At 43.7% G+C, this 14,828-nt stretch overlaps 2 protein-coding genes across 3 annotated transcripts in view; one reads left to right on the top strand and one right to left on the bottom strand.

Annotated features, from left to right (window-relative positions):
* The window catches only part of unc5cb (unc-5 netrin receptor Cb), a 139,566-nt gene extending 133,856 nt beyond the window's left edge, over window positions 1-5,710 (top strand). The window contains exons 13-17 of one of the 2 annotated variants that reach the window (XM_058064998.2): window positions 1,213-1,446; window positions 1,580-1,729; window positions 1,805-1,969; window positions 2,919-3,097; window positions 4,492-5,710. In XM_058064998.2, coding sequence (XP_057920981.2) covers window positions 1,213-1,446; window positions 1,580-1,729; window positions 1,805-1,969; window positions 2,919-3,097; window positions 4,492-4,651 — 888 coding nt within the window. In that variant the 3' untranslated portion in view covers window positions 4,652-5,710. The remainder of the gene's footprint in view (window positions 1-1,212; window positions 1,447-1,579; window positions 1,730-1,804; window positions 1,970-2,918; window positions 3,098-4,491) is intronic. The other variant, XM_058065000.2, reaches the window with a different exon arrangement.
* A 290-nt stretch (window positions 5,711-6,000) lies between these two features.
* Window positions 6,001-14,828, bottom strand: part of bmpr1bb (bone morphogenetic protein receptor, type IBb) — a 39,368-nt gene continuing 30,540 nt past the window's right edge. Inside the window, exons 4-13 of the mRNA XM_058065002.2 lie at window positions 12,206-12,371; window positions 10,123-10,228; window positions 9,929-10,031; window positions 8,799-8,895; window positions 8,514-8,658; window positions 8,233-8,425; window positions 7,873-8,170; window positions 7,622-7,797; window positions 7,422-7,552; window positions 6,001-6,437 (exon numbers count right to left, since the gene is read on the bottom strand). Coding sequence (XP_057920985.2) covers window positions 6,297-6,437; window positions 7,422-7,552; window positions 7,622-7,797; window positions 7,873-8,170; window positions 8,233-8,425; window positions 8,514-8,658; window positions 8,799-8,895; window positions 9,929-10,031; window positions 10,123-10,228; window positions 12,206-12,371 — 1,556 coding nt within the window. The 3' untranslated portion in view covers window positions 6,001-6,296. The remainder of the gene's footprint in view (window positions 6,438-7,421; window positions 7,553-7,621; window positions 7,798-7,872; window positions 8,171-8,232; window positions 8,426-8,513; window positions 8,659-8,798; window positions 8,896-9,928; window positions 10,032-10,122; window positions 10,229-12,205; window positions 12,372-14,828) is intronic.

The following is a 14,828-nucleotide window of genomic DNA, read 5'->3' as shown; positions in this document are numbered from 1 at the left end:
TCCTAGCAGAAGTTGAATTAATGATCCAGAGCTGTTTAAGAGTCTCAAAATGATTGCCCACGATGAAATGGACCGTACGCGCAATCAAATCCTAAGAAATCTTCCTCTGTCTACACTAATAGTGTTGTTTAATGCCACACCGCTAAATGAACGTCTGAGGAAGAGAAAGAAAAGGTGAAAAAAGATGGCGTCTGTGACCAGTGTTTTAGACATTTGGTCCTTAAAAACAGCGACGACTACGTTTTTGTCAGGCAGATTCCTAAAAAGTGAGTGTTACTGTCATAGAGGATCTTTGACCAGCATTTATGCAATAATAAATAGCACAGCATTCCTATCATATGGAAGATCTTTGACTAACTTTTGTCATTTTTTCTTACAAAAAACAACATACACAGCACTCCTGTTTGACTAGCATTTATGCAATAAGTCCTTAAAATAGCACAGCACTCCTGTCATATGGAAGATCTTTGACTAACTTTTGTCATTTTTTCTTACAAAAAACAACACACATACATACAGTAGGGTGGATCTCTGGCAAACATTTTTAGGCATATATAGGATCTTTAACTAGCATTTTTGTCCAGCAGAGTGATCCTCATATATAGAGGATCTTTGACTAACATTTATGCAATAACTCCTTAAAAATAGCACAGCACTCCTGTCATATGGAAGATCTTTGACTAATTTTTGTCATTTTTTTCTTACAAAAAACAACACACACACATACATACAATAGGGTGGGTCTCTGACAAACATTTTTAGGCATAAGGACTCCTGTCATATATAGGATCTTTAACTAGCATTTTTTGTCCAGCAGAACATATTTTTGTCTATGCAAAACCAAAAACGGCTCTCCTGACATAGAGTATGGTGTATGTGTGACAAACATTTTATGCATTAGGTCCTTAAAAACGGTAACATACTCCTGTCATATAGAGGATTTTTAGCATTTTTAATTTTTTGGAAAAAAAACAGCACTCCTGATGTGATGGATCTTTGACGTGAATATTTTTAGTCATAAGGTCTTTAAAACAGCAAAGCTAATCTGTCATATATAACATCTTCCACTCGCGTTGCTGCAGTAGATTCCCATCAACAGCAGAGAATATAGAGGATCTTTGACCAAGTATTTTCTACTCAAATCAAGCTATACGTAACCTAGTCTTGTTGAAAAGCTGAAAAAGGTGTCCCTGTGCTGCCTGTCCCTGTTAGGACGTGGTGGTGGTGGGCGAGGAGAACTTCACCACGCCGTGCTACATCCAGATGGACGATGAGGCCTGCCACATCCTGACAGAGACGCTGGGCACCTATTGCCTGGTGGGACAGTCGCTCAGCGCCGCCACCACCAAGCGCCTCAAACTGGCCGTCTTTGGGCCACTCACCTGTCCCGCCATGGAATATCACATCAGGGTCTACTGCCTGGACGACACGCAGGACGCACTCAAGGTACGAGACATTTAATGACCGGAAAACACATAGTTCCTGTCCTAAATGAGACATACGTCAGTCCTAACAGTGCATACATCAGTACTACAGGAAGTTGCTATACAATGATAGACGTGATTCTACGTGTGTACAGGAGGTCCTCCAGATGGAGAAGCAAATGGGCGGCAAGTTGTTGGACGAACCAAAGACTCTCAACTTCAGCGACAGCACCCACAACCTGAGACTGTCTATCCACGACGTTCCTCACACTCTGTGGAAGAGCAAACTGCTGGCCAAGTACCAGGTAAAAAAAATGTTCTCACTCCGCTGTGTGTGTCTTCCACTCTCTGAAGATAACCCAGTTACTTCCTCGTTGTAGGAGCTCTGCTTTCAGCAAGTGTGGGACGGCTCGCAGAGGAACCTCCACTGCTGCTTCACGTTGGAACGCTTCTCCAGCACCACCGTGGACCTGGCCTGTAAGATCTGTGTGCGCCAAGTGGAGGGAGAAGGACAGATCTTTCAGCTGGACACCACGCTCTCAGAGGTACGACAGTACTTTCCTCCAACGAGGGCCTTTACTTACATATTTATTAGCGTGTATTACGTACCTTCAGTAACAAATTATTGCTATATTTCAGATTACAGTCTTTGTCTTTTAGAGAGGACTCCTTTAAATGTAATATTATAATAGGGCGGCACGGTGGTCGAGTGGTTAGCGCGCAGACCTCACAGCTAGGATACCAGGGTTCAATTCCACCCTCTGCCATCTCTGTGTGGAGTTTGCATGTTCTCCTTGTGCATGCGTGGGTTTTCTCCGGGTACTCCGGTTTCCTCCCACATTCCAAAAACATGCTAGGTTAATTGGCCACTCCAAATTGTCCATAGGTATGAATGTGAGTGTGAATGGTTGTTTGTCTATATGTGCCCTGTGATTGGCTGGCGACCAGTCCAGGGTGTACCCCGCCTCTCGCCCGAAGACAGCTGGGAACCCAAACCCAAACCCTTGTGAGGAAAAAGCGGTAGAAAATGAATGAATATATCTTTATTAATACACAAAAGAATTATAAAAGTCAATACAATCATAACTGTGTTGCATTAAAATATATATTTTTTAAGTTGATGACTTGACCAAATAATTGGTATTTATTTGAATTATTTGATGTTGTCTTTTCCTGCAGTTTGTAGGAACATTATTTAAAGAAATGACAAATTTTCCTTGATAAATATTCTAGTTAGGCTACAATACGATCATTTGATTAGATTTCTTTTAATTGCTACTCAACATCATCTAATTCATCTTTCCTTCATCTTGCTGTGTTCCTCAAGACAAAGGATGTGGAGGTACTCTGCCATGAAGAGTCATTGCTATAGTTGCCACACTAAGGCTAGAGTTTGAACGATGGAGGAGTGTTGTGTTATTCAATCAGAGTGGGACATTTTTGTTTTTTGGGTTTTTGTTTTTTTTTTAGCAACTAAACGAACCTTCTTTGCAGGACTCCCAGAGCATCGACACGTCTCTGCTGGACCCGGCCAGTAACATCACCACGCTGGTGGGACCCAATGCGTTCCGCATCCCCGTCTCCATCCGCCAAAAGCTGTGCGGCAGCCTGGACGCGCCGCAGACGCGAGGCAACGACTGGAGGATGCTGGCGCACAAACTCAACCTTGATAGGTGCCCAACAAAACACACTCTCAAACGCGTCTGAAGTCTTGTGAAGCTTATTTCATTCATACATATATATACATACATACATACATATTGTGCATACACGCATACAGTGTTAGTACATACACCACTTCTGTCCCTTTTATGTAGCTTTGATGGTCTGTGTCCATGCTGAAGGTCTCTGCACAGCAGGGGGTTCTTATCACCAGCAGCAGCTGCACATGATCAGACCCTGACTGTGTTGTGGAAAAGAAAGAGGGGGGCCAGAGAGCCACCTCCATTACACAAATAAGGACGGACCCATAAAAAGCCTGAAGAATATGTCTTGTGGCCACAAGGCCTGGGATAACAAATGAATGAATGAATAAATGAAACGTATTCATTCATTTTCTACCACTTATCCTCACAAGGGTCACAGAGGTGCTGGAGCCTATCCCAGCTGTCTTCGGGCGAGAGGCGGGGTCCACCCTGGACTGGTGGCCAGCCAATCACAGGGCACATATAGACAAACAACCATTCACACTCACATTCATACCTATGGACAATTTGGAGTCGCCAATTAACCTAGCATGTTTTTGGAATGTGTGAGGAAACCCACGCATGCACGGGGAGAACATGCAAACTCCACACAGAGATGACCGAGGGTGGAATCAAACCCTGGTCTCCTAGCTGTGAGGTCTGCGCGCTAACCACTCGACCTAAATGAAATGTATTGAAATGGATAATTGTGCCGTCAAACAGGTTCACTGTGCATTTGTTCCATAGAACAACGGCATGAATGGAGTGGGCATACACAGAAGAGTTTAGCATAGTAGAAATGAAATGAGTAGATTGCAATATATTGTCATTTTACTTATGACAGAGCTCCCTCTGCAGGATCCCAAACTGCAGCACTCTTTCCCCTGTAGATAGTGCCATCAAACCGCTTTCGATTGAAGTTACCATTAAAAAAAATTAGTATTCTGATGATCTACTGAAGGGCGGCACGGCGGTCTAGTGGTTAGCGCGCAGACCTCACAGCTAGGAGACCAGGGTTCAATTCCACCCTCAGCCATCTCTGTGTGGAGTTTGCATGTTCTCCCCGTGCATGCGTGGGTTTTCTCCGGGTACTCCGGTTTCCTCCCACATTCCAAAAACATGCTAGGTTAATTGCCGACTCCAAATTGTCCATAGGTATGAATGTGAGTGTGAATGGTTGTTTGTCTATATGTGCCCTGTGATTGGCTGGCCACCAGTCCAGGGTATACCCCGCCTCTCACCCCAAAGACAGCTGGGATAGGCTCCAGCACCCCCCGCGACCCTCGTGAGGAAAAAGCGGTAGAAAATGAATAATGAATGATCTACTGTATTCTACTTTTTTTAGCTACAAATTCTCACATTTGACACGTCTTCCAATCCAGGTATCTCAACTATTTTGCCACCAAATCCAGCCCCACTGGGGTCATCCTGGACCTGTGGGAGGCCCAGCATTTCCCCGACGGCAACCTGAGCCGCCTGGCCCAAGTCCTGGAGGAGATGGGCCGCCATGACAGCCTCCTGCCTGCTGCCGGCGAGCACTGACGTCGTCTTCTAGCGGGATGACGAGGATGGTGACTTGGTGAGAAAAAGAAACTGGTATTTTTTTTTATTTTTTATTTTTGGGCACTGGTTGCCGTGGAAACAGCTGTCCTGTGTGGACACCAGAAAGTGAGACCGAGGAAGCATCTTCAGTCAGTCTCCATAGCAACCACCACCATCGATGGACTGATAATGTGTGATTCTATTTAATAATGAATAATAATTACAATTAATCCCATTTATGTTTTTATCTTTTGGAAATACGTTTCAATGTCCTTTTTCTTCATTTTGACCATCTCTCCTTTTCTGTAGGATTCTTTTTGAATGAAACTTCCGGATGCTGTGTTATTATCTTTGTGATAAAAAGCGGTCGATCATTGGATGTGATCTGTCACATCAAATCTATTTTTCTAGGACCAAATGGAATACGAGAGTTGCTTTTTTGCCAAATAATTGACGTACGTACGTACGCGTATTGAGGAGGCCCCAAACACAGTTGTTCATTTCTCCAGTCAACTAAGGGAAGTTTAGTGTTTAGTTTGAAAATGCAACATGTTTTGTTTTTTTGGAAAGCCGTCTATGCAAACTTTGCATTAGTTATTTTATGATTTTATTGAAGGTCCTTATAGGGATGGCCTTTGTTGTGCTGTGGCTTCATGACGACATGTATGTATGCATTTGTTTGTACCAGGACGATCCTCTTGTACGCTTGAATCTCATCCGGCAATTGTATAAAGTGTAAGAAAATGATTTTTAAGACTAATAATAAATTATATTTATATGCAACACTGACACAAGGAATATGGGGATTTTATTGGAGTGGAGTTTTTGAATTGCTGGTGGATACATCACTGAAGATCATGGCAGCCTCCGGTATGCAGGTATGTAGACGTCGCCATGCAAAATCCATCCATCCATCCGTTTTCTATGTCGGTTATCTTCACCAGGATCGTGGCTTTGCTGGAGCCTATCCCAGCTGTCTTTGGGCAAGAGGTGGGTACACCCTGGACTAGTCGCCAGCCAATCACATGGCACAAATAGACAAACAAGGTAGGCCAAATATAAATATATAACACATGTATGTTTATTATGGAACTGTTACAAATTTCCCCACTGAGGGACGAATAAAGGCATATCTTAATCTTAAAACATTTTTTGCGCTAAAGTATATTTTTAAAAATTTAACAATTTTATTTTTGTACATGTGTATCTATTTGATGCAAGATATTAGTGTGTTCATCTTGTGTTCATTCACCTTCGTGCAATTGAGACTCTTTTCCACTAGGGAGCGCCAGACAGATTAATATCCGAATAGACCCACATTTTGTAGAAATAGACTGAAAACTCCAGTGTTGTTTGATGAGCCTTAGCATGTTTGATTTTGTCATTCAGTTGTGTTGAAGTCAGTAAGAAAATGCTCCTAATGAGGTCACAAATGTAAAATAAAACACGTCCAGTACAAAAGACTGGATATCATCATCATAATAATACTGCTGTATGGCTTTACAAGTCCTCCTCTCCTTTCAGTCCCTGAGTCCACCAGGCCAGCAGTGTGGACCCCCCCCCCCCCCCCCCAGCTTTCACAGAAAGCACAGTGTTGGCTTTGAACGTCGCTGTACAGCAAGTCCAACTTTTACGCAACGTGTTTTCATGTGTCGCTGTGAGACGGTTTGATGTCTTGGGACTCCAACATCTTGGCCAGGGTCTTCTTCACCCTCAAGGCCGTGAGACGAGAGGCAGGATTGTGAGCCCAGCATTCTGACATGAGTTTTCCCAGCTGTCGTAAACACTGAAACGCACCACAAAAATACTTATTACATACACAATACATTACATATAGAACATTATATATGTGTATATATGTATGCAGGTATATATTATATATAAATATATGTATATACATATGTATATATGTGTATATATATGTGTATGTATGTATGTATGCGTATGTATGTATAGTTATGTATGTACATGTATGTATGTGTATGTATGTATGTATGTGTATATATGTATGTACGTGTGTGTAAATGTATGTACGCGTATGCAGTGTGTATATGTATGTATATTTGTATGTACATGTATGTATGTATGTATGTATGTACGTGTGTGTATGTGTATGTACATGTATGTATGAATGTGTGTATGTACATGTATGTATGTATGTATGTACATGTATGTATGTATGTGCATGCATGTGCATGCATGTGCGTGCGTGCATGCATGTGCGTGCGTGCATGCATGTGCGTGCGTGCATGCATGTGCGTGCGTGCATGCATGTGCGTGCGTGCATGCATGTGCGTGCGTGCATGCATGTGCGTGCGTGCATGCATGTGCGTGCGTGCATGTATGTGCGTGCGTGCATGCATGCATGTATGTATGTGCGTGCGTGTATGTGCGTGCGTGCGTGCATGTATGTGCGTGCGTGCGTGCGTGCATGTATGTGCGTGCGTGCGTGCATGTATGTGCGTGCGTGCGTGCATGTATGTGCGTGCGTGCATGTATGTGCGTGCGTGCGTGCATGTATGTGCGTGCGTGCGTGCATGTATGTGCGTGCGTGCGTGCATGTATGTGCGTGCGTGCGTGCATGTATGTGCGTGCGTGCATGTATGTGCGTGCATGCATGCATGTATGTGCGTGCGTGCGTGTATGTATGTATGTATGTGCGTGCGTGCATGTATGTATGTATGTACGTGCGTGCATGTATGTATGTATACATACATGTACAAATACATACATACATACATACATATGTATATTTTAGTAGGAATAATACCTCATCACTGCCCCAGCGGTTAGCAAAAGCAGGTCTTTGTTTTTTGAAGTACACCACTTTCCACATGTCATCATAGGAAGGGTCAGTCGGCACCAAGTCATAGTACGGTAGCTGGTACTCCTCCACTATGCCTTTAAAAACACACACGTGTTAAGTACTTTAAAGTACTTCAAAGGTGTTACTTGAACATATGAACATACCTCCACTTATACAACGCCGCACCATCTCCCACATAATGAGTCCAAAGCTGTACATGTCCGCCCTGATGAAGGATTGAAAGTTCGTCCTGTTTAAGCTCTCGTCCAGCACCTCGGGGGGCATGTAGCGCTTGGTGCCCACACGCAGGTTGGGGGGTAAATCCACCTCTTTGGTGTCACTAAGGGACATGTACTTTTAGTCAATAAAAATCCTATACACAAATAAGAGGTCAAAGTGCACAATGGAAAGTCACCTGTTAAACTTGACAGCCAGTCCGAGGTCCGCTATGCAGCAGGACCCGTTCTTCTTGACCAAGACGTTTTTGCTCTTCAGGTCTCTGTGTGCGATGGCGGGTTTGCCCTGCGTGCCGTAGATCTCGGTGTGCAGGTGGCACAGGCCCGAGATGGACGAGTAGGCCAGCTTGAGCAGATCATTGACATCCAGCGTGTTGGACTTGAGGTAGTCGTACAGCGAGCCGTTCTCGTGGTAGTCCGTGATCAGGTACAGCTGAGTCCACGAGCCCGTACCTTTAATGTCTGCTGCGATGAAGCCTGAAATGGACATTGCACGTCAAACCGTGTGCCTGCTGAGAAAGTCGTTAGCTCGACTTTACCCAGGATGTTGTCATGTCGCATGAGGAAGGTCTGGTAGATTTCGGTCTCTCTGAACCAGCTCTCCTCCTCCGTGGTGAAGAAGACTTTAACGGCTACTCTCTCTCCGCGCCACTTCCCCATCCACACCTCCCCGTAGCGCCCCTTGCCGATCTGCTTCACCATCTGGATCTGCTTGGCGATGGTACGCTGGACCTAGCGACAAAAACAGAACGTTACTGTACAGAAAAAGCAACAAATGTTCTGTTTACAGGATGGAGAGGGTGTAGTTGTTGGTTCCTACCAGCAGAGGGAGCCCTGATCCTGATCCAGATCCCATGCTGTGTGAATGCTCGATGAGGTCCTTCAGCGACTCCCCAGGTGGGATGTAGGTGTCCTCCTGCTCCAGGTTGATGCTGTAGCGTGGCTCCGTCTCCTGCCTCTTGTATCTATCAGCAAGAAAGCAGTCACACGCGTGGGGATTAGCGTGGGGATATACGTATATATATACGTGTATATGTATACGCGTATATCGGCCCGATATATCAGCCGGCCGATCCTTGACAATGCCTGCATGAATGTGTGTTACCTGAGGCAGCAGATGATGAGGATGACGCAGAGGATGAAGCTGCACACGGTGATGGAGATGAGCAGAGCCAAGTACTGACCGCTGCTGTTCACGTAATCTAAAAACATAAACACGTCGTCATTACTTCTGTTCCTAATTGTCCTCTGCCTTCATCCTTTCCTCGGGAATGATCCCATCAGACTTGGAATCGATCGCATCCCTTCCCTTCCTGACTCCCAAAGATCACATGTCACACTGTCACACTAATTACACACAGACTGTACATACACACTATGCATCATTAGAGTCCTGTAGACCTGAACTAACACCCCTATAGTCACATGTACATTTGTGCTACCTAACATAGATGTGAGAGATAAATAAAATAATAAATGAAATAACGGTGAGCTGCAGTGTCATGTGTCGTCAATAAACATCACTTATCCAGACACTTTTGTTGTGTCCTTGGGCAAGACACAAGTGACATTTTACCACGGCGGCTGTGACTACGGATGTAACTAACCTCCACCAGTGTGTGACTGAGGAGTGAATGAATAATGGATTCATTTCACTATGAAGCACTTAAGGTACTTAAGCACTATATCAAATAGTCTGTATTATTATATAGACAAGGGGTGTCCAAACTGTGCACTGAGGGCCACGTGTTGACAAATTATAGGATGCAAGGGCCATTTTGATTTGTAGATATGCTCAGATGTTCTACTGTATATATTTAGTGTATTGTTAGTATGAACTTTAGTATGAACAATTTTTTTTTTTAATAATAAAAGCACCATAGTCCTCAAATGGCCCCTGGGCTGCACTTTGGACACCCGTCACCTGTTAGCATTGGGAGAGAGGAATTATACTTCCAAACACAAAGCGTTAAATGGCGAATAAAGGTGAAAAAAGTGTGCTAGCTTAATGTGTGTGTGTGTGTGTGTGTGTGTGTGTGTGTGTGTGCAGCGTGGTGACACATGGACAGACGACTCACATCCGTCTCAGGGCAAGAAACTCAAGCAGGCCCTGGGGGGACGCTGTCCTTTTCATTAGAGGGTGAGAGAACATGCCCAGCCAGCAGCTTCTCTTTCACCTCACTCTCTCTCTCTCTCCTTCAACGTCGCCATACGAGGAAATAACATACATCTCACCTGACGTCTGCAGTGGAGGAAGAGTGGGATGAAGGTTGCGGTTGCAGTAGTCCTCATCCATGCAGCACTCCAGAGCTCTCCTGGAGTGTTTGTTCCACGTGTCCTACCAAGACACAGAACAAGTACTGTAAGGGATGTCCAACTGTTGTGTAATGCCGTGTGATACACACACACACACACAGAAGTGAACTCACTCTGCATTGGAACTCGGAACCAGCCAGTCCCAAACAGCCTGTGATGAAGACAGCCAGCCCCCCTTCCTCCTCCTCCTCCACCTTGGTGAAGCAGTAACCATCCGTCCTGACAAACATAACATGTGACCTGAGCTCTGTACTCTATATAAAAGTACATTATTTGTAATTGATCCTGAATTGATGGATCAAACCAAAGACACAAAGGACTGGAGGCTCAGAGCTAAACCTCTTCAAATGTTGCCAAATAAAGTTCAAAGATTGTTTTGGTGCTAAAAATAGTCTTAGTACTTAGTCTATAGCTCTCTGAAAGTACAGAAACTGACAAGCTAACTTCACCAGCCTCTGGAACCTCACTCCGTTTGCTCTAGGTCTGTGCTACAGGTAGTGTACTGTATATTATACAGTTAAATCTTCCCCAAAATATACATGATTACAATTCATTTAGCAGTGACCTTTTTTACGTTGAATATAAGCATATATAGCATACTCGCTTACTATGTGAGGACAAGCGGCTTAGAAAACAAAATGGATGGATGGTTAGCCTTTCTTACAGTTCACTTTCTCCAGCAGAAAACTAAAAAAGTACAGCAATCCCTTGGTTGGTTCCAGACCCAACTGTGGTAAGTCAATTTCCAAGAATTTATAAATGGTAGAGCAGAGAACAGCCATTTAGGACCTACTGCAGCTTTTAACATGATTAGAGCCCTCTACACATTAAATAACACCCCTATGTTAGCCAATATAGTAGATATAATAAGATAAGCCATGCAAGACTTGCGCTCACGAGTGTTGCTCTAAATGTATTGCCTGGGGAAGGTGTGTGGTTGGCGGACAGGAAGTGACGTCAGGGGTTCATACCGCCTTGTTAAGGTATTTAGGTTTTTAATAGAGATTATTGTGAGATCATTCAAAGCTGCAATAAAAACCTGTTGTTGCGGTGATCAAGTCTGTTGTGTGTGTGTCTTAGCAGACATGACTGACACCTAGTGGCGAGTGCAGAATACTACATATCATTCATAGCGTTTATACAGTATGTATTCTAGTTCATTTAGCCATTTTTATGCTTGAAAATGCTTATGCTTATCATTCATTCATTTTCTACCGCTTTTCACGAGGGTCACGGGGGTGCTGGAGCCTATCCCAGCTGTCTTCAGGCGAGAGGCGGGGTACACCCTGGACTGGTGGCCAGCCAATCACAGGGCACATATAGACAAACAACCATTCACACTCACATTCATACCTATGGACAATTTGGAGTGGCCAATTAACCTAGCATGTTTTTGGAATGTGGGAGGAAACCGGAGTACCCGGAGAAAACCCACGCATGCACGGGGAGAACATGCAAACTCCACACAGAGATGGCCGAGGGTGGAATTGAACCCTGGTCTCGTAGCTGTGCGCTAACCACTCGACCGCCGTCCCGCATTATGCTTATCATATTATTATTATTAATAACATAAGTACATCTTTGGGAGAGAGTGTATGGATTGAAAAACACGTACAAATATGTTTTTGGTAGCCAAATTATACTATTAGGAGACCAGGGTTCAATTCCACCCTCGGCCATCTCTGTGTGGAGTTTGCATGTTCTCCCCGTGCATGCGTGGGTTTTCTCCGGGTACTCCGGTTTCCTCCCACATTCCAAAAACATGCTAGGTTAATTGGCCACTCCAAATTGTCCATAGGTATGAATGTGAGTGTGAATGGTTGTTTGTCTATATGTGCCCTGTGATTGGCTGGCGACCAGTCCAGGGTGTACCCCGCCTCTCACCCAAAGCTGGGATAGGCTCCAGCACCCCCCCCCCCCGTGACCCTTGTGAGGAAAAAGCGGTAGAAAATGAATGAAATTATACTATTATACTTTTGAAAAACCATAACAGAAAGAAAGATGGAAGCTCAATATTTATCATAAATGCTTCAATTAGCCAATTGTCAGATGGATGTTCTATAAAAGCTAATAACCAGCGATGGCTAATTAGCGCATGGCTAATAAGAACACAAACAAAAGTTTTAACAGCTGCGGCTGTAGGCAACCTGCGCCGTTCAGTATAGTATAAGTATAGATGAGTGTGTGTTAACATACATGCAAGTGTTGTTGACAGAGTCCTCAGGACAATTGCTGTTGCAGTGACACCACAGCATGTTGTGGACGGTGACGGTGGCCGCACTGTTGCCGCTGCTCCCCTCCGACTGCCGCTCTGACTCGCCCTTCCAGCCATTCCGAAACAGTATGGAGTCCAACAGGTTGGCTGCACACATGCAAATGACAGAAAGAGAGAGAGAGAGAGAGAGAGAGAGAGAGATTGAAGCTTGGAGATCACCACATGACATGAACAAGAGTTCTATCAAACAACGAAAAGTGGAATCAGACATTATAAAAAGAAGGGAATGTGACAATGATTCACTCTGTGGCCTTCCAACCTAATCTATGTTCATGGGAATTTCACAGCGTTCTTCTGTCTGATCCTGGAAAAGCGACCTTGACTTTTTTTTTTGTTTTGTTTGAATCAACATCTGCTCTGCAAGTGTGCACCAAAAAAACAGTAAGGAATGCTTCATGAAGTCTTTTTAGATACATTTATTTTGATACATTTTATCTGTATCAGGGTCAGCATTTTTATCAGTAAGCGGTGGGGTGGGGGGGGTGGCTCCTGGAAGGCTGACGTCATTTTTTTTTTTTTTTGAGTCTGCTTTGAAATCAAAAACAGGAGCAATACTTCCCATTGTTATGATCCCGTCTGTGGCTCAGGACATTTTGGAAGCATAGTATAAATCATATTTCATGGCCAACAATGTCACAAAACAACACAACATGCTTTTGAATTAGTAAAGAATTCCCGTCTACTTGAAGTATTTAGGGAAAAGCAACCTAAGGGTGCATTCACACTTGAACCGGTTCCAACTCTGGTGGTACGCTTCATTTGTTCAAGTGTTGCACTTCACAAGCAGACAGAGACAAGTGCAAGTGGATGTGAACTCTGGTGCAGTTTGCTTTTTTTGTGCAGAAATGAAAGCAGAAAGCATGCAGAAATGGGAGTTATGTAAGAGACTCTCTCTTTATATATGTGGGACAACGTCATATTTCGGATAATAGCATTTTTTTTTAATAGGTTTGGAATATTTGACTCAGATTGACTGATTCTGACTAAGTGCAAGTTCAAAGTTTAAATGAAGCAACTGATGGGCCGGATTCAAATACTGGGAGGACCAGATGTGGCCCCTTCCCCAGGCCGTAGTTTGCCCACCCTTGGTGTAGCCTTAAAGAAATCAAATCAAATCAACTTTATTTGTAAAGCACTTTTCCTGCAAAGACATGCAACACAAAGTGCTTTACAGAATTAAAAACAATTACCACAATTAAAAGGAAACACAAATACTAAGAAAGCCCCTCCTTCCCACCCTCCATACTAGACACACACACACACACACACACACACACACAATCACACACAGTAGGGAGACATGGCATGGCACTGAGGATCAAGGAAACGCCACCTTTGGGGCCGTCCACACAGGGAGGAGCCGAAGGTCGTGCCATCGGGGGACCAGCACCAGGGCCCCCCGACTCCGACAGACGGGTGGACCCCCACATTAAAGGGAGGAACCCCCAGCCGGCCGGGTCGAAGGGACCCAAGGATGGCACCCCCTCAGCAGACCCGACACAGCCCCCAGTGTGGAGGACCCCCCCTGAGGAAATACTGGAGTTAAAAGCTTAAAAACTAAAAGCATAAAATAGGTCTAAAAAGATAAAAACATAAGAAAAGTTTAAAAATATGACTTAAATGCCTGATTAAAAAGGTGTGTTTTTTTTAATATTAATTTTATTAATTTAATTTTTAAAAATATCAACAGTCTCCGCAGTCCTGAGGCTCTCCGGCAGGCTGTTCCACAGGTGGGGGCCATAGTGGCTAAATGCTGCCTCACCGTGGGTTTTTGTTCTGGTTCAGATAAATAGATCATATAAATAAGAAGGTGCAAGGCCATTAAGACATTTAAAAACCAGTAAGAGAATCTTAAAATCGAGAAAAACGTCCACAAACAGGATGTGGCCCCTCCCAAAGCCGTAGTTTGCCCACCCTTGGTGTAGCCTTAAAGACAATTTAATTCAACTACAAAACGTCCACAAACACACCATGCAGTGTCAGCTACAAGGCGCATTCAAGGTCACCCCGAAATCTGATCTACATCCCCCACGCACATTCCACAGGCTGCTTCCCCACCACAACAACACACACAATGACACATATCAACGTTGAATGTAGTGTGTGCTACTGTGACATTAGCTTCTCTCCTTTGGCCACAAGCTCTTATTTTGTTTATTTTCTTCTCAACCATCATACCAACTCTTCCACAATGATGATGAATTCATATTTCCTCTCTTATGTTTACACAGGGATGAGGATTGGGTGGTCTCATCCTCATTGTCGTCAACACGTACATATAGAATATCATTAGAGCTCTATAAACAAACATGGAGGATATCCATATTTACATGCTTGGACACACACTGCCTCTATTAATATAGAATAGTTAAGACTTTTTATTTGCTATTGCTTTGTTTGATCGTAGGCTAAAAAAATAGAAAAAATAATCTTTTTGCATATCTATTTTATTCATATTTTTCTTATTGAGAACCGCACAAGCATATATACAGTTTATTCATTTCAATAGAATGTATTTGTAATATATGTCATTTGTAGCAACAC

The sequence above is a fragment of the Doryrhamphus excisus genome, linkage group LG10, assembly GCF_037039965.1.
Source record: "Doryrhamphus excisus strain RoL-2023G ecotype Guam linkage group LG10, RoL_Dexc_Guam_v1.1, whole genome shotgun sequence".
Lineage (NCBI taxonomy): Eukaryota > Metazoa > Chordata > Actinopteri > Syngnathiformes > Syngnathidae > Doryrhamphus > Doryrhamphus excisus.
The sequence above is the reverse complement of the archived record's forward strand: the minus strand, read 5'-3'. Positions and strand labels throughout refer to the sequence as shown.